The 21337-nt window shown below is 45.6% G+C and overlaps 1 protein-coding gene across 17 annotated transcripts in view; it reads left to right on the forward strand.

The window, feature by feature from the left end:
* The window catches only part of ADGRL3 (adhesion G protein-coupled receptor L3), a 452742-nt gene that overhangs the window by 410161 nt on the left and 21244 nt on the right, over positions 1-21337 (forward strand). For all 17 annotated transcript variants that reach the window (XM_065405560.1, XM_065405559.1, XM_065405564.1 and 14 more), the window contains one exon: positions 1575-1671. In XM_065405560.1, coding sequence (XP_065261632.1) covers positions 1575-1671 — 97 coding nt within the window. The remainder of the gene's footprint in view (positions 1-1574; positions 1672-21337) is intronic.

A 21337-nucleotide genomic window follows, 5' to 3' on the forward strand; every position in this document is an offset into this window, starting at 1 on the left:
GTCAGGAGACAAGGAGGGATGACGGAAGCCACAACCCCAGATTGGGTTTCCCCATAGCAAAGGCGGATCATGTATGCAAGGCCCATGACAGTCCCAGTTGTACAGCAGTGTAGCAAGTTCATTTGGCCACCTCTCATCCTGACATTCAGCAATGCAGCTGGGAAATATGTCTCTTTGGACCCTTCCTCCAGATAATGGGGAGAAAAACAACCAGCAATCAGGAGCCAGATATTCAAAAGAGCTCAGCGCTCAACACCTCCCATTTAGGCATCTAAATAAGTGACTGGGTTTTCCAAAGGGGATCAGCTTCCATCTTCAGGCACCTAAAAGAAATGACCAGATTTTCAAGGAACAACAGGCGCTACCCAGAGATGAGTTGTTCTGAAAAACTGCCCCTGCTCGCTGCTGCTTAGCCCGTTGGAAATCTGTCAGCAGATTTTCCAAAGCGCAGGCTTGGGGATGAGGCGGTGTGGTGCGAGTGACAAAGGCAAATGCCCCATGACCCATCTGAAAGACAAAACAGAAGATGGCTAAATCTGGGATAACACAACAAGACCTCTTCAATAAATGCTATACCATAAATGTCAAAATCTTCACTGTTTTTCATTAGGGGAATATAACTTCTCTTGTTTTGTGGCTGTATTTATTTCTCACCTTCCCCACAGTGGATAATAAACCTCTAGAAAACTTGAGCACATCCAAAGATGCCTAGACATAAAACAACTATTCCAGTATACTTAGGGGGAAAAACAGATACAAATCAATATACAACAAGGGAATTTTAGAAGCATTCATGCTATTTTCTGTGAGTTAGTTTCAGTCATTCAACACTACACGGCTGGAACAATATCTTGCATGGAGGTTATTTTGTGCACGGTCTGTTCTGCTTGTTTATTAATATTTAGAAACTATATGCTATCCTGTGATGCACTTCTTATTTGAGATACAAATTCATGTTCTGAAGCCAGGCAGCGAGTGTCTGGTATGCAGGGCCGGTGCAAGGAAGTTTCACGCCCTAGGTGAAACTTCCACCTTGCGCCCCCCCCCCCCCCAGCCCTGCGGCAGCTCCCCGCCCCCCCCTCCCCGCCTTGAGGCCCCCCCCCCCCCCCCCGCGGCAGTTCCCCCCCTCGGGGAGCCGTGTGGCAGCTCCCCACCCCAGCTCACCTCTGCTCCACCTCCTCCCTGAGCACGCCGCCCCCGCTCCAATTCTCCTCCCTTCCCAGGCTTGTGGCGCCAAACAGCTGATTGGCGCCGCAAGCCTGGGAGGCGGGAGAAGTGGAGCAGCGACGGCATGCTCGGGGAGGAACAGTGTAAATAAAAAATTGGGGGCACCACTTTTTGGTGCCCCAAAATTTTGGCACCCTAGGCAATCGCCTAGTTTGCCTTAATGGTAGCACCGGCCCTGCTGGTATGCAATAGGCGGGTGATAGCCAATCAGAAACTGCTTACTTACAACTGGATAGGAAGATGTCTCATCCTCTAGACATGCCAGTAAGCCATCTTTAGTGAGGCAGAAAGAAATCTATCTGCAGCTGCTAAAAATTCATTACCTATGTGGTTCAATTCTTCTTCAGAGCCGGATCCGTAGAATGTGGAATGACACAGTTCGAAAGCAGTCCGAGTCTTCCTTTATTACCGGAGATATAAACAGTTCAGCTTCCCTCAACAGAGGTAATTATAAACTGTTTTTCCTATCTACAACTTTTATGATTATTTTTAAGTAGTCTGAAATTTATTCCCCCTTCCTTCTCCCCAAACCTCAAATTGTGCCGGACCTTATTCCCTGTGATAAGAACGTTATATCACAGAATGAAATGCAGTTGGAGTGCAGTGTATTCCAGTGTCCATTAACTGGGAAGGGTTTTTATTGTTGGGGGTGGGGGGTTGGTTGGTTGGTTGTTTTCCTTATTTTTACACATGCATTTTCAAGAATATAATTTCTGAAAAAGTTAGGAATTTTAAAAAAACTTTTGTCCTACGGTCGACAGCTAGAGCCATCAGCTGGTGAGCCATCAGGCCTCATTGCTAGCAGTAAAAATGGGCAGTTATATGGCTGTATAGTCTGTTAAGCCACATTGTCCCAGGTATAAAGCAATTTCATAGTATTTGTGGAAGTAACAAGATACTGCAGAACACACACTTAAGACAAACCTGTGCACTTGGAACAAAATAATTGTGAGTGATCTTAATACCTAGAATGAGTGCCTGACTTATGTGAGCTGTTCAGAGCTCTGGGAGGGAAACATTATCGGAAACGTGTAGCAATGGAGTAATGCTAAACAAAATACAGCACCTATTGCAATGTGAAATCTTGGCACATTTAAAAAGGTTTCCTGTTGAGCTTTTTCCAGGAAAAATGATTGTATGGAATTATTGGGTCTACTAAGCTTCCCAAGCTGCCCTGTTTTGCCTCTAGTTAAATTATTTTGATGGCTAACTGTGGGCCGAATCCTAAGGGCTGTACTCTGAATCCTGAGGGCTGTACTTGGTGCCAAATTCTGCTCCTTGTTTTATTACAACAAAAATCCACCAGATAAATACTGGTGTAAACAGAGGACAAGATTTGGCCCTCAGGGTCTGATTCACCTCTCGTTTCAACCAGTGTAAGTCAGAAGTAATCCCACTAAAATCCATGGAGTTGTTTCCATGTAAAGATGATGTGACAAGAGACGCAGGACTTTGGTTCTTATCTGGTCCTTATTCAGGCAAAATTCCCATTGACTTTACTTTGAGTTTTGCCTAAGTAAGACCAGGTGGGGAGGGCGTGAAGATCTCTAATTAGTGATGGGTCACTACAGTGCTCTAGGAGATCAAGAAGGTTGGACTGAGTTCCCTTACTCTTCAGATACATTCCCCGTAACCTTTTGAAGGAGAGAGTAGGTCAGTAACCATGAGTGTGTGTTGCTGTCCCATTACACCCACTTGTCATCAATGGTTTTGACTTGTTAATATAATTGTTTGCAGTTAATTCATTGAAGCAAAGGGTAGATGCAGTCTTATAAAGGGCACCCCATCACAGAAACTTCCTTTACATTTGTTTGGTCCAAGCAGGTTGCCATTTACACCTCTTTCCATCCCTCACAGAGAAGGGAGAGGGGCAGTATGGCTTTTGTGGTGCTAATTAGGAGGGTTTTGCTTTGCAGCATGAGGGAGTTTGCAGCCAGAATCAACCTGCCCCATCCACCATACAGTCTCAGCTGTTCTCTCTCCAGTGCATGAGATGTGAATCCCTTCAGATAATGCAGAGGTTGACTTGCCCTCACATCAGGGCTGCCCAGAGGATTCAGGGGGGCTGGAGCAAAGCAATTTTGGGGGCCCCTTTCATAAAAAAATGTTGCAATACTATAGAATTCTATATTCTCGTGGGGGGCCTCTGTGTGGCCCGGGGCCTGGGGAAAATTGCCCCACTTTCCCCCCCCTCTGGGCGGCCCTGCCTCACATCCATATAGAGTGCAAGCAATGCTTTTGCAAGCAGGATGTCTTGGGTTCATGAGGGGAGGAAGGGCATCTTTCCTCTGTCAGCTCAGTCAGTTTTGTTCCAGAATGAAAATGGCTTCTTAAACTGAGAAAATCGGGATATGGCTCCAAAGTGGTCACCTTCTGCAGCTTCCTCCCAAGTCTGGCAGGACAACGTTAAGAGATTCCCACCCCAGCAATATTTTTAAGTCCTGATTGTGCAATCCTGATTGTTCTGCCTTTGGTTAGCACCTACCCGTGGAGTTGGATACCATATTCCACATTTTCTTTTCTGTTGATAAAAGTATCAGTACAAATGGGGACTACAAAACCACCTTGGGAGTTAACACCTTCGAAGAACCATGGGACCTCTTGTTACAAAGGCTGCTAGGCAAGAACATCATGTCTGAAATTAACACAACTCCTTGAGACTGGCTGTAAGTTCATTATTAGGCAGCCTGTTTATAAAAGGTACTCATTGACTGAAACGGCATTCCTGTGGATTTGGAAGGGATGTCCCCTCTCACACTTTTTGACCAAGTCTTAGCAATGTTGTTTAACTGTATTTGTATAAGTTGTGTTTCCTTTATAATTAACCACATTCTGTTCGTTGGTGTCCTTCCCCATAGCCCCCAAGCAGCTGTCGCATTCACCGCTTTTCTAAAAAAAAAAAAAGACTCCCCCCACACCAGAATCTCTCTCTCCCCCTGGCTACTATCTTGCCTCCACTGTTCCCTTTTTAAGCATCTTTTTTTATGTAGGGTGACCAGACATCCCGTTTTTAAGCCCTTCTGCAGGTGTCCCGATTTTTTCTTAAAAATGGGCAAACTGTCCCATATTTTCTGTCCGTCCCCACCATCAGTACTGGCGGGTCCTGCTGCTGGCCAGACCCCTGCTCACCAGCCGCCTTCTCATCAGCAGTGAGGGGGGAAGGTCCAGTGGCCGACGATGGGGGTGGGTGTGCAAGGCCAGAGGCTCCCCAGGCTGGTCTGTCAGCGCAGCCCCTCACTGCATGCCAGCTCTCGGCCAGCAGGGCCCTGCCCCCCGTCCCGTTTCCGGCCGGCACTGGCTGCACGCTGCAAGCTGTGGTGGCTGGTGAATGCAGGCAGGTGCCAGGCAGCAGCCAGCTATATGTTGTCTCTGTTGGCCACCTATCCACCCTTTATGTGCTCCCCCTCACTGTCCTCTCCCTGCTTTGCCCCTTCACCTCCCCCCAGCCCCGCTGCTCCTCCATATCCCCATTGGCAGGGCACGTCCCGCTCCCAGCGCTGTGGGGAGAACCAGCCCCTGGTCGGGGCGCTCAGCTCACCAGCACTCTGGCAAGCAGCTCCTTCCTTCCCCCACTGCCTCTGGCTGGGCCGGCGCCCCGGGGAAACCCAAGATCCTCCAGCTCGGGGCGCTGGCCAGGAGGAGCCAAGCCCTGCATGTGCCAAAGCCCAGCACAGCACTGGCACGGGGACACCTCTCCACCCCTCAGCTAAGCTCTGGAGTGGGGAAGTGGGGAGCGATTTCCAGCCTGGTCATGCCCTGAACCTGCAGGCTCCACAGCAGCCCCCGGGCAGGGGCTTAGCAACCTCTTCACCCCTTCCCCCCAACCATGGGTCCTGCTCCCACGGAGTGCGGGGCTGCTCCATCCCCTAGGCACCCTCCCCTGCTGAGCCACCTCTCTGGTTCGCTGAAGCCCCTGCAGTCAGGTTCCCTGGGCCCTGGTGCACAATGCATCCTTAGGGCTTAACCCCTTCCTGCCTGCGCTGTAGCCGGAGGGTGGGGGGGGGGGAGGAGACAGGAGGCAGTTGGGTTATGTCTGTGGCTAGCAACAGCCTGTGCAGGCAGGAAGGGATCAGCTGCTTCCAGCCACGGAGAGAGAAGGAGGGAAAAGAAGAGATGAGCTCTGCAAAGACGCAGGCCAGGTTCATCCCCTTCCCTCCCTCCCCCACCCTGCAGCTGGAAGCAGCTCCCATCCCTTCCCTCCCGCTCAGTGCTGAAAGGCTGCTGCTGGCCACATTCTGGTGTGAACTCAGGCAGAAATCTGGGGGGGGGGGGCATGTGACCCTGCATGCCCCCCACGTGTTGCCTCAGGAAGACGCAGCGCCAGGTACCAGGAGAGGCGGTTCCGTCCCAGGGTCCCAGCCAGGCATGGGGGGCAGAGAGCGCCAGGCAGGGAGGGTGGGGTCGGTTGGTCGGTCACCCCCCTCCACACCCCGTGTGAGAGAGGTGTACATGTGTGTGTCACCTCTCCCTGTGTGAATGGGGGAGTAGGGGTGTGTGTGTCACCCCTCTCTGTGTGAACCCTAAAGTCTTAAAGATAAGGAGGTAAATAAAAAGAATCCAGCTACGCAGTATTTCTTTTTAACGGGGGCTCAGTCAACTTGATGTTAATTTGAACGTTTGTACTGCATAGTTCTGATTGTTTGCCACTGAACTCGCTTGAATACGAGTAATTTTACCAGGTGTCCCGTATTCAACATAGGGAAATATGGTCACCCTCTTTTTATGTGTTCATCTGTCTCACCAAAACAGCCCCTTGCCAATCTGCAGTCTGGGATTGGTCCTTGTCATAGTGCAGCTGCTGTGGTCAGAGGATCGCCTCTCTCGTTTGATTATAGTTAGGCTTGGAAGGGTTGGATTTTTATCAATAAATGTCAATAAATGATTTCACCATACACACACAAACCGATGAAAATTATTTCAATCAGTAATAATCGAAATTCACAAATAGGCAAAGTAAGTAAAGTCTGCTTGAGAACTTATTAGAGTTCGATTTAAGGATATTTACATTTTATTTTTTGACATGTGAAGTTGGCAACTTGTGTATTAATGGTAATAAAGTTTTAACTTTTTGAGTCTCAGGGCTTACTATCATTAAATAATTACTGTCTGACCCCTCTGTTGCTCAACCCCCATAATTTCCTGCAACAGTAAAAATTCAGTTAGATACATAATTCAAAATGCTTAAACCCCCTAATTTTGCATAATTGTGAAAATTTAAATAGATAAAATCAGAAAAAAATGCTTTAAAATAAACATTGGTATTATCCATTGGAATTATTAACACTTACAAATTGAATTCTGCCAAGCCTAATTGTAGCTCATGTGCTCTCTTTAATCTCAGTTCTGCTGCCAATCATTGCATCACATCCTTCTCAAACCAGGTGCCTTGCTCACTTTGTTTCAATTCTGTCTCCATGCTTGTCCCTTTATTGCGATTAGCAATGGACATCGGTCCACCATTTGAGTTGTGTACCTGCCAGTCTTACTAGTCCCTTTCTTTTCTCTCTTCTGTCTTCCTGTGAGTCTCTGGTTTGGGATCAGCCTGAGGCATCCCATCTGCACTAACGCATCCCCCTCTGCAGATATAACCATGTCTTCATTTTCTGCCAGTAAAGACTTGCTCTGTCATGACTTCTTCCAGCTCTGTATGTCCAAACCGATATTCCACTCACTGGTGAAAGAGCCCTGTCAACTATAATGTCACCCCTTCACCTCCTCTGTTATTCTAGTCTACTTATCCTGTCAAGAACTTAAGGCTTGGCCCAAGCTCCCTCTCTGTGTGCCACATTTTCTAACTGAAAATCTGCTGACTTTCCCCTCCAAAATAGCGTCGGCACTAAGAATCATCCTGATCATTTCTTGGTGGCAACGTAGTTATAGATTAGTCCAAAATACACCAGACCTGGTTCTCCTTTCACTTAGCCTGCTTTACTCCAGTGTAGGTTACGGTGGCATTGTACCACTGTAACTCAGGAGGAAGTGAGTGGAGAATCTGACCTGTTGTCTTCTCCTCCACTCCCAAAAGCAAGAGCACATAACCGTCATAATCAGAAATCCCTACGGACCCCCTGCTTGTTTCAGGATCCAAGTTGACAGTGTCTTCCTAGTATTCAATCTCCACATCTTTCTCTCCCCCTTTTCTACCACAAATCTGACTTCTTCTCTTTCTATCCCCGATTCTTCTCTCTCCACTCTGAGATTCTCCGTCCAGCAATCAAACCTCTTATTGATGGGACTGTTTCCATTTCGCAGTTTCAAAACTGTCTTGCCTGTAACTCCAACGCTTTGTGCAGTAAAAGCATCAGATCTTAGTTCTGGAGCCTTTCAAACTCCCCAGAATGATGCCTCTTCTTTAGTCTTGTCATCTCTTCCTTGTGCATTCCTACTCTGTAACATCTCTGCATGACACAGTGTAACTTGCTTTACCTCCATCAGCCAGGAGTCAGGTTTAATCTGCCCTGGAGCATTCTGTGTGAAAGGTGCTGTGGAGCGTATTGTGTTGTACTCCTCCTCTGCCTTGGAATCAGTGCTATCGTGGTGTAGATGCCTTTGCGTATAGTGGGCTGACAATGATAAGAGTCAAACTGAAAAAAATCTCCTTTGTAAGAGCATGAGTTGAGGAACGAGTCTCTCTTTATCTGTATGATGTTCATGGGGCAAGAGGTTCTAAAGTTCTTGATTTACAGGTGTAACACTGACAGACCACAGTCATTGGCAAGCAGGATCAAACCTGGGACCTTTGGAGCTTAGTGTATGAGCCTCTACTGCTTGAGCTAAAAGCCCTATGCTCCTTAGCTAAGGCTGTAGAGCAGACTCATTAATCTCTAAGTGGTCTCGGTGCCACTAGATGGTAACCCCGGAGGTGTATGGGTTACACAAGGCTCACACGTCGAGCATCTTTTTCGGTGATAACTGTGCCAAGAGCCTACAAGTGCAAGGTAGAGTGTCACAGCGTGCACTGCAATGGCAGGTGTGTTATATGGACTGTGAAATCAAAGTGTAACCACCTGCTTGTGTCCCCTTCCCATAGCCATCCCTTTGACTGAACAATCTCCCAAGTCAGCCCCCTCTTGTGTATGTGTCCCCTTTTAGCCCACCGACACAGCTGTATGTGAAGTGTGTATTATTCATAAACTGCAACTGAACTTCAGTAATGGGATGTAGAGGGATGTACTGACGTGTGGGAGCCCCTCTTCTTCTGGAAGGTGAGAGGTATGGAAGAATTGCGAGGGAAAGAGCTCTGCAGTGTGATCGTTTCATGCATGGGCCTTGTAGAGCGGGTAACCGTTTAGGAGCTGCTCTCTTGTAATAGCATGTCACGTGGTACAGAAATAGGGAAGCTTATGTTGCTATTATTATTTGTATTGCAGTAACACCTAGGGGCCACAGTGAGGGCTCAGCACCCCAACATGCTAGGCACTGTGCAAACAGGCCCTGCCTCACAGACCTTCCAATCTCCATCTCAGCTTTGAGTTAGATTGCTTGAAAGTAGCAGTTATTGCCAGCATGACAGAGACTCATGTGTGGGGCTGATGGGTCTGCAGAAAACTTTTGAGTAGATCCCGAAAAATGGGTGCAGAGGAACAGGGGACTTGCGTAGAGAAATTTGAACATTCCTTGTGCTGCAGTCAAAGTGCAGAAGAGATTTCTCTCCTCTTCCTCCCCTACAGATAAGTGATGTGGCACAGAGAGAGCCGTGTCGCCTTTCCCTGTTTATTCCCACCTAGCAGTGACTAATCCAAACATCCCCGTCCTTTCCGTTTTTCTGGTGTCCTACGCAGCCTTTGAGAGAGCTCTCCATGAGAACGCTGGTGCAGTTCTGACAGCCTCCCTCAATAACCAGTCATGTAGCAAAGCAACGATGTGGCTCCAATCCATTTTTCACTCATGTCTTGTCAGAGCTATTATTGTCTCTCTCAGGGTACCAGACTGTCAGAGTAGAAGAAATTTCGTAATAAATCGTACGGCACCTTATTTGCATTCAGGTTTCCAACCATATTTTAGGGATGGTTTTTTTTAATATAGTTTTGGAGGAAAATGCAAGTGGAAAAAAATGTAAATGGGGGTTGTCTGCTGTTGATGGGTTATCCAAATGAATGTTCCTTCCTTTGGAAAGGCAGTTTAGTCACCGAGAAAAAGGCTTGTGCAGTACAGTTTGTTATTGTCACCACATGCTATTTTGTTAACATGAAGTGCGTCGAAGGTGCTGCGCGTGTCCATAAGAGTTGTCACATTAAGGGAACTATCAGTTCACTGATTGCAAATGTTAATCATGTCTTAATATATTTTACCCTTTTGGAAAATAATTGGATAGAGATGATACCAATAGAGTTCTACGGAATTTAAACCGGGGTCTAAAGAAATTAACTCTAAAAGCCTGTAAAGTTGAATAGAGAACTATATCCCTGCTCTAGAATTCCATGCTTGGCGTAAGAATGCTACAGAAAGGTGGTTATTCCACTTCTGTAGGAAATTCTCTTCTTGCCTGATTCCCTGTATACGTGAGCTGACCTGCAAATCCATGTCAGGCCCCAGTCCTGCCATTAGATCCTTGCAGGTGTGTGCCCTTATGACAGTCAGAGACCTTTGGGACTTCATAGGTTTTAAGGCCAGAAGGGACCATTATGATAATCTAGTCTGACCTCCTGCATAACACCGGCCAGAGAATGTCACTCACTGATGCCTGCATCATAACTTCCAGTTGAACTACAGCACCTTTTTAGAAGGACATAAAGAGATCCTCACTTTCACATTTACCGAGAGGACTTGGGCAGCATTTGAACCCAGGACCTCTCACAACCTAGGCAAGAGTCTTAACTTTAGGCAACAAACCCCCAAAGTGCCATTTGTGTAAAAGTGCCAGGCATGGGCATCCATCCAAACAGATTCAGTTGCAGGATTGGGGCCTAAATGTGTAGGGGCGCAGTGTGAGGGGACAGAAGCGGCGATTGTTAGGGGCACAGTGCTGGTGTGAAGTAGGGAATGTTTAAATATGGACAGGTAAGGGTGCATGCGGGTGTGGGAGACTGTGCATAGATGTGTTTGTATGGTCATGTACATGGAGGACAGGTCAAGAGTTAGGGCCAGAATTGCCACATATTAAACCATGATCACTGTGAAGTCCAGATGCCAGGTTGTTGGTGATTGTGATTGGAAAGGAAAGATTCTCTTCCTAGTTAGAAACCACAGAGCCATGTTCAACCCCCAGTCACTCCCATGTAAAACTACTGAAGTATGGTTTGTAGCCATGTAAACAAGGGCAGAATTTGCCCATTTCTTAAGAACCCCATCCACTACATTTGAAATAAATGTTTTGTTTTCTCTCTGCCTTATTATTCCTGCTCTGTATTTTTATGTCAGCCACAAAGATATAATCTCAAGTGTACCCAGGAAAAGGGGGAATGATTGCTACTGTTTTCCGAGATAATCAGTTTAATGTCAAATTCATGCACATTCCATCATAATGAACAGAACAAACTGAGCTCAAATTCAAACAGTGGGAATCTGACTCAGAGAGAAAATTAAAATGAGCAATGTTAATATCCTGATTTCTAACCCAAGTGAGACCTGATCGGTCTCAGAACGAAATCTCCTATCAAATCCCTCACCCACCCCAAAATATAATTAAGTTGTGATTTCCATTCTGAAACAGTATCTGCGCAGTGAACTCAGCAGGGACTGCTGCGGTATATGTCGAGGAGGGTGGGTGAAATTTAACATTCTGTCCAGGTGGCCATGTTATGCTGAATTTTTAGGTAGCAGGCTTTCAGAAAATGCACTGAAACTTTATGTTCTCCATGCAGCAGAAGTCTGATGTGGGACTTTGCCCCTGATGTCAATGCTTGCACCAGTGCCCTAGCGTGGTAGTAAGGGGGCACTGTTAAATTCCTGGTACTCCAGATACTCTACTTCCAGTTCTTGCCATAACCAGAATTTCCAAGCACTTACCAAGGACAGAGATGGGCTCTGTTCAGTTTTTCGGCAAAGCTTCAGCTTGCGCCTTCATTTCACCTGAACTCAGGTGCGCACACACCCTCACACAGATGTCACATGTCACACACACAGTGGCAGCTGCGAAATGTCACATGAAAGTAGCTCAGGACTCCAACTTGAAGTGGTTTCTACGGGGCCTGGTGTGGTGGGACCCTGATCCTTGATGCTACTGTAATACAAATAATAAATAGCCATCAAACTGATCCTTCCTGTGAGATTCAGGCAGCGCCAAGAAGATACCTGCCCATCTGCTCCTACACCCTGAAATATGCAGACCATTCAGTGGCAGCCGTGTTGTTTCACAGTGTAAGCAGGGATACCTCTTTCCATTTTTACCTGCTTTTTATGTATGCAAGGCGAAGAAACAAGCAGCACTTTAGAAGATTTACTGCAGAGGGATGGAGAAGGTGTGGAATTCTAAAGGAGTGGGGGAGGCATTAAAATACACTGAGTGGGAAGGCCCTTGGAGTAGCATCGCACCACTGTCATGCAGGTGAACCTACTTTGTGTCCCCATCTCTCTTCTCCCCAGGCTGACAGAGGCTGCGATTGCTGTGGAGACAGCATGCCCAATCACTGGAAGTGTCTAACGTGACCCACCAACAAACCTCTCTGTTGAATTAATAGAGATAATATGAATGTTCTTGGAACACATCTTTACTGAATCGGAATTTCTCAAGGCTCAGTGTCAAAATTAATATGGCATCCAACACTCCAACAACTATCCTATGACCTTTAAGAACATGGGAACTGCCATAATGGGTCAGACCTGTGATCCATCTAGCCCAGTATCCTGTCTCTGACTGTGTCCAGTACTAGAGCATCCAGGGGAGTGTACAGAAGAACAGCCATTGATGGATCTATCCTCCATGAACTTATCTAGTTCTTTTTCAGATCAAGTTATACTTTTGGCCATCACAATATCGCAGGGCAGTGAGTTCCACAGGTTAATGGTGTGTTGTATGAAAAATACTTCCTTGTGTTTGTATTAAACCTGCTGACTATAAATTTAACTGGGTCACTCCTGATGTTTTGTATTGTGGAAAGGGTAAATAACATTTCTCTGTTCTGTTCCACACCATTCATGATTTTTATAGATCTCGCTCACATCCCCCCTTAATCATCTCTTTTCTAAATTGGACCAGCCCTAATCTTTTTAGTCTCTCCTCAGGTGGAAGCTGTTTCATACCCTGGTTCATCTTTGTTGCCCTTCTCTGAACCTTTCCAATTCCAATCTTTTTTGAGATGGGATGACCAAAACAGGACGCAATTTCAAGGTGTCAGCACACCATGGATTTATATAGTGGCATTATGATATTTTCTGTCTTATTTTCTATCCCTTTTCTAATAGTTCTTAACAGTCTCTTTGCCTTTTTGACCACTGCTGTGCGTTAAGCTGAAGTTTTCAAAGAACTATCCAGAGGTAATAGCTAATTTAGAATCCATCACTATATAGTTTTAGTTGAGATTATTTTTTCCAGTGTGCATTACTATGCACTTATCAATGCTGAATTTCATCTGCCGTTTTGTTGCCACATCACCCAGTTTTGTGAGATCCCCCTGTAACTCTTTGCAGTCAGTTTTGGACTTAACTATTTTGAATTATTTTGTATCATCTGCAAACTTTGCCACTTCCCGGTTCACTTCCTCTTTCAGATCATTTAATGAACATTTTGAACAACACAAAACCCAATACAGATCCTTAAAGGACCTTGCTGTTTGCCTCTCTCCATGTGAAAACTGACCATTTGTTCCTACCCCATTTTCAGCTTTGTGAAATTGGCCATATTAATTGAAATGTAACACTAATGCTCACTATTTAACATATTTTTGTCAAATAAAAGCGTAGCTTTGGCTGGCTCCAAAAGGCATCCCAGTCATTCTTTTTTGCCCGTAGGCATGGTGGTGGGAATGCATGGCCTTGTGGGAATTTCCACTGCTAAACGGAAAAGCAGAGATTAGCCAACATTGCAGTGTTCAGCTCTGTATTTGGTTTAGGCTGGGACTGGATTCAAGTTTGAGGCAGAAGGAAGGCTAGGATGTGGATTTAGCAACACTGAAATATTGCCAGCTGATGATCAGATGATCTTATGAGATTTTCTGGTCCCTTGAGCAGGTTCTCATGAGATTTGGATGGCATCCAAACCACAAAATAAACCCCCACCCACGACACATACTCTTTGGATGTGACCTGGAACCAATTGTGAAAGTGATTCTGAGCAGCCTTCAACTACCTGAAGGGGGGTTCCAAAGAGGATGGAACTCAGCTGTTCTCAATGTTGGCAGATGACAGAACAAGGAGCAATGGTCTCAAGTTGCAGTGGGGGAGGTCTAGGTTGGATATTAGGAAACACTATTTCACTAGGAGGGTGGTGAAGCACTGGAATGCGTTACCTAGGGAGGTGGTGGAGTCTCCTTCCTTGGAGGTTTTTAAGGCCCGGCTTGACAAAGCCCTGGCTGGGATGATTTAGTTGGGAATTGGTCCTGCTTTGAGCAGGGGGTTGGACTAGATGACCTCCTGAGGTCCCTTCCAACCCTGATATTCTATGATTCTATGATTCTATTCAAATCCAACCTCCGCACCCTCCATTTTGAAGGGGTTCAAATTCAAGATTTTCTCTTTTGATTCATCTCTCTTAAAAGTGCTACTTTATAGCTACAGCATAAGATTTTACACAAATTCTAACCATTATACTTAGTAATATAATCAGAGTGAATAAAAATGAAACTGATGATTAACTGACTCTTATACTCCATAGACAGACTAGTCACACACAAGCTATAAACATCTAATCACACTGTTGATATTCAGTGTAATTTACAGCAATTATTAAACGTACTGAGATAGAATTAAGTAGCTTTTTAACCAGTTTATTAAACAAGAAAATGTGCTTCAGCGTATACAGAAAGAAGAGTTACTACTCAAAGGTGTACCTGCAGGTAAAACAAAGTCATGTAAACGGATCAATAAACCTGAGCTGTATGGGTTTATCATGCATTTCCCACACCCATTAAAAGGCACTGTGATGGCAATGTACAGTAAGCAGACATCTTTGGAATTACTATGAGATCATGTAAGATTGCTCATGACATTGTGTGATAATTTCACATTCCTCCCTCAAGCAAAACTGGGTTATCACAGTATATCAGGATTCATGATAAGTCTAGCAAGAGCTTATGTGTTAAATGGAAGTTTCCATTCTGAATCCAAAAATGTGTGCAGTGCTCATATGTGAACTTCTGGAGGGGCTGGTAACCCTGCTGTAAGACCTACTTTCCTCAGAGCTGTACTGTAGTAGCATCCTGGCTCTCTCCTTCCAACCTTTGAGCAGGCCTTGACATGGGATTGCCCAGTGAAGTGTTCTTCTTCTGCACAATTACCCCTCTGCCTCGGGAGAGTTTCTGGTGTGGCCTAGCACCCAAGTGAGCAGTGGCTGCTGCTGCTTTCATATTCACGTTCTCTGGCTCTGGGCACCCAGTGGCTGTGGGCCCAAGATTTGATTTCAGTAGGACTCCAGGCACAGAACCAAGACTGGCTGAGCTACTGAATCTTCTGTTCTTCAAAAGAGGTGCCAGGGGTGCCTGCTGGCAAAGGAGAGGACATATAGTCCCTTTGGTAGGGAAGAAGAACCCAGGACCTGTTGCCGATCCACAGAGAAGTAAAGGGAGTAAAGGAGAAGTGAGGAGGGTAGGGGGATATCAACCTTTTTGAACTTTTTTGCACCTGAATAAATGTTTGAGTTCAGTTCAGGAACTGTGGCTTGATTGGGCTGGCTCCATTATTACTGAACTGCTTCATCCATCTCTAGTAGTGTCTGCGAAATGACTGCCTGTCATCACTGTATCAAAGGTAAATAAGAAGAACTCCAGAAATGCCTCAGTCCAGCGTGTATCTTTCTAAGGTTATAGCGTGTGTAAATTCCAGGCAAGATCTGAACCAGTTCTGGCTCTCATCTCTGATCAGGTTTCCACTCTGCATCCCCAACTCCCAATAACTTAAATGGGAGCTAGCGGGTAGTCAGTGCAGCATAAGGGAATGCTCTACCTTTCAGAATTGGGCCTTATATAAGCTGTAAAAAAGCATTCTCATAAAAGGGGTTGCAGTTTTCCAAAGCATAATACCAGTAGAATAGAACATCTCAAATAAAAATGATTTGCACATTCATCAGTGGCCTAACTGCAGTGAGTCATAACCAGAACAGAATTAATATAGCTTCCATCTGTCTCTGCAAGACCTTTCAGAAACCACAAGTCAAACTATTGTTGCTAAGTAGGTGGCACCAACTTGTGGCTCTTCGCTTCCTTGCTATAAACAGCATAGTGTTTTCAAATGCATTAAAACCCAAAGAGCAAGCCAAAGGGAAAGTAATGTAAACAGGAAAGCAAATGCTGAGAATTAAAGCCCCTGCATAGCAAAGCACTTAAGCAAGTGTGGAGGCCCATTGCAGTCACTGGGCCAGATTCTCAGCTGGTATAGATCAGCATCAATCTTCCAATCAAAGAGCTTTGCTGATTGACACCAGCTGGCACAACGGGGTTACTTGTGCATGAAGGGTTTAAGAGTTTTGCTGGTTCAGGGGTTAAGTCTGCAATAATAATATTAATAATAATAATAGGATTGACATACTTAATTCTCAATGCACAGCATTAAAATGCTTATTCTTGTTATTGTGACACCTTAGATGTACATGGCACATTTACCAGATGTGCATGGCCAGTTGCCAAACACAGAGCCAAAAGTCAGACAAGGAAACCCGTGCCCCAAAGAGCTTGCAGCATTCCGGTGTGATGTTGGGCAAGTCATTTAGGTCTCTCTGTGCCTCGCTTCCCCATCTGTACAATGGGGACAGTCGCCTTGCCCTGCTTTGCAGGGTGCTGTGCAAATAAACCCATTAAAGTCTGTGAGGTGCTCCCATAGGACGGTGATGGGGGCCAGGCGAGTAAAACAGATCTAAAGCTACAAATAAGCTGAGCAGTGGTGGGTTAACACAGACCGGCTTTGTGGGGGGGATGGGTGCAGAAAGGATTAAAGGAAGAGTGGGAGGCTGTCAGAGTTACGAGTGAGTGAATGAAGGGAACTGTCGGGAGGGAAAGTGGGTTGAAGGCCTAGCTACCCAGACAGGGGGTGTGAGGGAAGGTGGGGCATGAACTGCAGCTCTAGTGCAGGCATACACTGTACTGTGCAGGTGGGGAAAAGGCACATCTGACGAGCTCGTCATGCGTTTGCCAGGACAGCTGTTTCTCTCTCCTATGGGAGCCTGTCCCTGTGCTGTGCCATTAGTACAGCTCTACTGCATAGCAGGGGCGGGCTGTGGAGAGCCAGTACTCCGCATCTATGGATCTTCCACATCAGAGCTGGACAAAGCCTCCTTGCAGCCATCCTCCTGTGGGCTGAGGGATTGCATAGGCCAAAGGATCCTCCCCGGAGGTGTGGATGGAGGAGGGCGCCTGAGGGTGCAACATGGGGGGAGAGGATTCTATTGCCAGGTCTCCCCATGAATCTCCCCAGCACATGGCCCATTTTCTGGGGCTCTGCACTGGCAAGCAAATTTGGCCTTTCCCCATGAAGAGCAGATAAAGTGTGTACAGTGTTACCACTTGCCAGCTGTCCAACATTGGCTGCCTCTGCCCTGGGTTCTTAAATCTGGTACCCCTGGGCACTGTGTGTCCTTTCAGTGGCCACTGACAGAACTAATGAAAATAAAGGAGGCCTCATCTGCCTGAGCTGCTCTACTGTCTTCTGGGGGCTCTGAGATCTAGCTACGGAGCAGTAGAAGCAACAGGGAAAGCAGCCAGAGGCAGAAACCAGCCAGGCAGCCTGGCCCCTGTCAGTGATGTAATTTTCCTCCATCGCAGTTACAAGGAGCAGATGTTCACACTGGAAAACCAGGACCAGTGCAGGGGATGATTTAGGGGTGAGGGGACTCTTTGAAGAGGCAGGTGTGGGTAATTGTACTAAGGAGTGCTTGAGACGTCAGGCTGGGGGATGAGGGCTCACTGCATGACCCCGTGGGACAAGGGAGAAAGGGCAGCGTGGCACCATGTAGCTCTGAAGAACTGGACCATGAATGTTATGTGCCATGCGAGTGTCAGCTGGCGAGGCGGATGTATCAGCGGATTTCCCAACCGACTGCTTTGTGCTGGGCAACCCCTCCCACCGTGACATGGAAGTGGGTGTCTGGTGGGTTCCTCTACAGCAGGGGTGCTGGGCCTTGCGCGTGTAAACCCAAGGGGGAAAGTGATGAGCAAGATTGGGTGCCAGGGAACCCAAGCTGTCTGAAGGAGAGAGTTACTGCGCAGCTGCCAGCAGTTGTGAGGCCTGAGAAGAAATCCATGGCTAAGTAGCTCATTTGCATGACAATGCTTGCACTTCAGCTGACCTCCCATCAGACCCACCCATTCTGTGAGACCATGTTTGGTCTTGAGAAAAGAAGACTGAGGACATCAAGTCTATTAAGGGATGTTATAAAGAAGGCGGTGATCAATTGTTTTGCATGTTCACTGAAGGTAGAACAAGAAGCAATGGGCTTACTCTGCAGCAAGGGAGATGTAGGTTAGATATTAGGAGAACTTTCTAGTTGTCAGGGTAGCTAAGCACTGGAATCCCCAGCCTTGGAGATTTTAAAGAACAGGTTGGACAAACACCTTTCAGAGATGGTCTAGGTTTATTTGGTCCAGCTGTAGCCCATCGGGCTGGATTTGCTTCCAGCCCTACTTTTTTATTATTCTATGATGATTATTGTTATTCCAGTATTGCTCAACCAAGATCGAGATCCCAGTTGTGCCAAGCATGGTGCAAACAGAGTACAAGTCAGGTCCTGCACTGAATAGTTTGCAAATGTCCCTTTTTTTGTCTAGCGAAGTAGATGCACTGGGGACATGAGCTGGATATCGCTCAGTAAGGAGGACTGCACCTCGCACTTAACCTTAGATGTGCTTCCCACACCTTGTAGGGACTTTCAAGTGCAAAGGCCACAGAATCCCTTGATTATTTGGGTCTTTGACGATCTTGTTGACCCGGGCGAGGGATCAGATGAGTTTTCCTGTTTCTCTTTGGTGTTTGTTCTTTGGTCTTCCCCATTTTGGCCTTTTCCTTTGAGTCTTTCTTGAGAAGTTGGCTATGTATTTATTTGTTCTTTCTATGGTGCCCATCACTGTGGTTATGTGGATGCTAGTCAAAGTTGGGTCATTAACATTTCCAGTTAAGAGAAGCAAACCCACTAGGCTCCCCTTCAATCCCCAGCATTAGAAATAGACCTGTCCAGTCAGCTAAGTGCCCAATGTTTAATTTCTCTACAATTATTGCACAGGTTGTGCAAAGAGATGAGGCTTGCAACGCTCTCAAAATGGATTGCAGGTGCTGCAGGATTTTCCATTGTTATGAATTTCTTAATAGTGTTTTGTTTGCTGGTCCCAGGATAAGAGATCTTACCTCACCCCCCATGTCTCTCTTTATGGTGTTTTGTCATGAAAGGTGACTCTTTTCTCAGAGCTCTGTAAGACAGTGCAGGAACTGGTCATGTCATGGTTCAGCTAGTCTGGTAATCTGTTTCAGACAGTGCTCAATGCTTGACGCTTCAGAGGAAGGACTCAGAGTGGTCCTATTTGTGCACTGCTCCATGAGGGGAGGGGATTTATGGTCTGAGGCCAGAAGGTGAACAATGAATACTCTGAAGCATGAGGATTGATGACCCGTCTCCATTTTATCTTAGGTAGTTGAAAGAAAAACCCTCCTCATGAAACAAAAACTCCACCCTTCTCAGAAATGGTTAGCAACACCAAAAATCAGAACATTAAATGAAACCGTTACCAGCAATGCAAAAATCACACCAAGCAGGGGCCAAGAAAAGCCAAACAGAAAAATGAAGAAAGGGGGAAAGCCCAGTAGGCAGGAAGGATGGTCTGACGGTTGGGTCACTGGCCTAAGACTGAGGTAAACCTGGGTTCAAATCCTTCCTCTGCAACCAGATTTCATTGGTGACCTTGGGCAAGTCATTTGGGTCCAGATCCACAAAGGTATTTAGGCTTCTAACTTCCACTGAAATTGATTTATTGGACCAACTTCTGTCGGGGAGAGAGACAAGCTTTCAAACTTACATTGAGCTCTTCAGAAGAAGAAAAAGAGCTCAATGTAAGTGCAAAACCTTTTATGCCTCAGTTTCCCATCTGTAAAAATGAGGATAATAGCACTTCCCTATCTTACAAGGACAGTCTGAGAGCTATGTAAGCAGGTAGCACCAAAGCCAGTCAGACACCGGGCAGTAGAAAGCCACTCCCAGGCATGTGTAGGAACATAGGTCCATATTACGCCTGAGGGAACTATGGGTTCAAATTGAGTTTGGATATTAGCATGAGCAATAGGCCCAAAGCATGTGACCAAAAAGAGTAAGATAATGAAAAAGAGGAATTGTTTGTGTTCAAATTGTAGTGACCCTTGAAAACCAGTGTTACCTTATTTAAGGTTTGAGCTAAATAATAGAAATGAAGAAAACATGGTTAGTTGGGTACCAGGTGCAGTAAATAATTAGTTATGAAAGTTTATTTAGAAAGGAGTGCTTAGTCCAATATAGGGTTACCATACGTCCATATTTTCCCAGACATGTCTGGCTTTTTAGTTCTTAAATCGCCGTCCGGGAGGAATTTTTAAATATCTAAAAACGTCTGGGAAAACACGGACGTATGGTAACCCTAGTCCAATAGCTAGGAAAAGAAACAGCAAGGTAAGATAAGACAACTTTGAAGAGAATTCGGCCATTAACCGTTTCATCAGGCTTTAGCTAAGGTCTAATAACCAGCAATGACATCACTTGTTTGTTATAGTGTATTCTAGGGGTTCTTTGTCAGAGCTTTTCCTTACTCCTCTGGAGTCATGCCATGATGGGAAGGTGTCTCCTGGACCTGATCCTGTTGTAAGTATTTTGGCCAATGCTTATAACTGTATTATTGCCCTGGTATAGTGTATAGATGTATACATTTATCTTGTATTTTGGATGTAGCCAACAGCTAGTGGCCTTTGAGACTAATAAAGGAATGCGTGTGCGGAAACTGAATCATGGTGAACCTTGATGAACTTATTAGGAAAATGATTTTCAACAACACAGGAGATCTTGTGGTTTGGCTTACCAGGCCACTAGAGAGGGTGCAAAGGACGCAGGTGCCCTAAACCAAATTTGTTCATCTGAAGCATCCAACTAGTCCTATGCACTCATGCAAGTGGACTGGGTCTGTTGTGATTTTAGACAGTCAACATTGCACATGTCCTCCTCGAGTTTCCAGAAATTAAGATGTTTAATGTCACGTTTTAATCAGTTTTTGGCATTCAGGTCCAACTACAATTAGCCGGAGTTTGTACTTTGTTGTATAAAACAGTAAATGTGTGCAGAAATGAATACTGGTTCTGTACATTCTGAAAAATGCTGCAGAGATGAACTAAGCAAGAATCAACAGGAATAGAGGAGCAGGGCTATTATTTTCATAGTATTTCCAGCCCCACAAGCTAGAAATAGCACGTGAGAGCCAGTCTCCTGGTATGTCTATCGTGAGCATTCTTGAAGTGCTACAAGAGAGTCAGACGTGACATTTCACATGGTGTACCAGCATGCATAGGATTTTTTAATGGCATTTTGTGGAGGAAGTTGCAGGAGCAGGGCTGGCAGTTCTGGAGAGTTTGTACAGCACAGTGGTTTTGTGGTCCATGACTTCAGCTCCTGACCATTACTGCAATACAAATAATAAATTATAAGAACACGAAGAAAGCAAGAGAGTTTAAAAAAACACAATGGAGGGCCAAAATAACAGGAGTACTTGTGGCACCTTAGAGACTAACAAATTTATTAGAGCATAAGCTTTCGTGGGCTACAACCCACTTCTTCGGATGCATATAGAGTGAACCATATATTGAGGAGATATATATACACACACATACAGAGAGCATGAACAGGTGGGAGTTGTCTTACCAACTCTGAGAGGCCAATTAAGTAAGAGAAAAAAAACTTTTGAAGTGATAATCAAGATGGCTCAGTACAGACAGTTTGATAAGAAGCAAGTGTGAAATACTTACAAGGGGAGATAGATTCAATGTTTGTAATGGCTCAGCCATTCCCAATCCCTATTTAGCC

The sequence above is a fragment of the Emys orbicularis genome, chromosome 5 (assembly GCF_028017835.1).
Source record: "Emys orbicularis isolate rEmyOrb1 chromosome 5, rEmyOrb1.hap1, whole genome shotgun sequence".
NCBI lineage: Eukaryota > Metazoa > Chordata > Testudines > Emydidae > Emys > Emys orbicularis.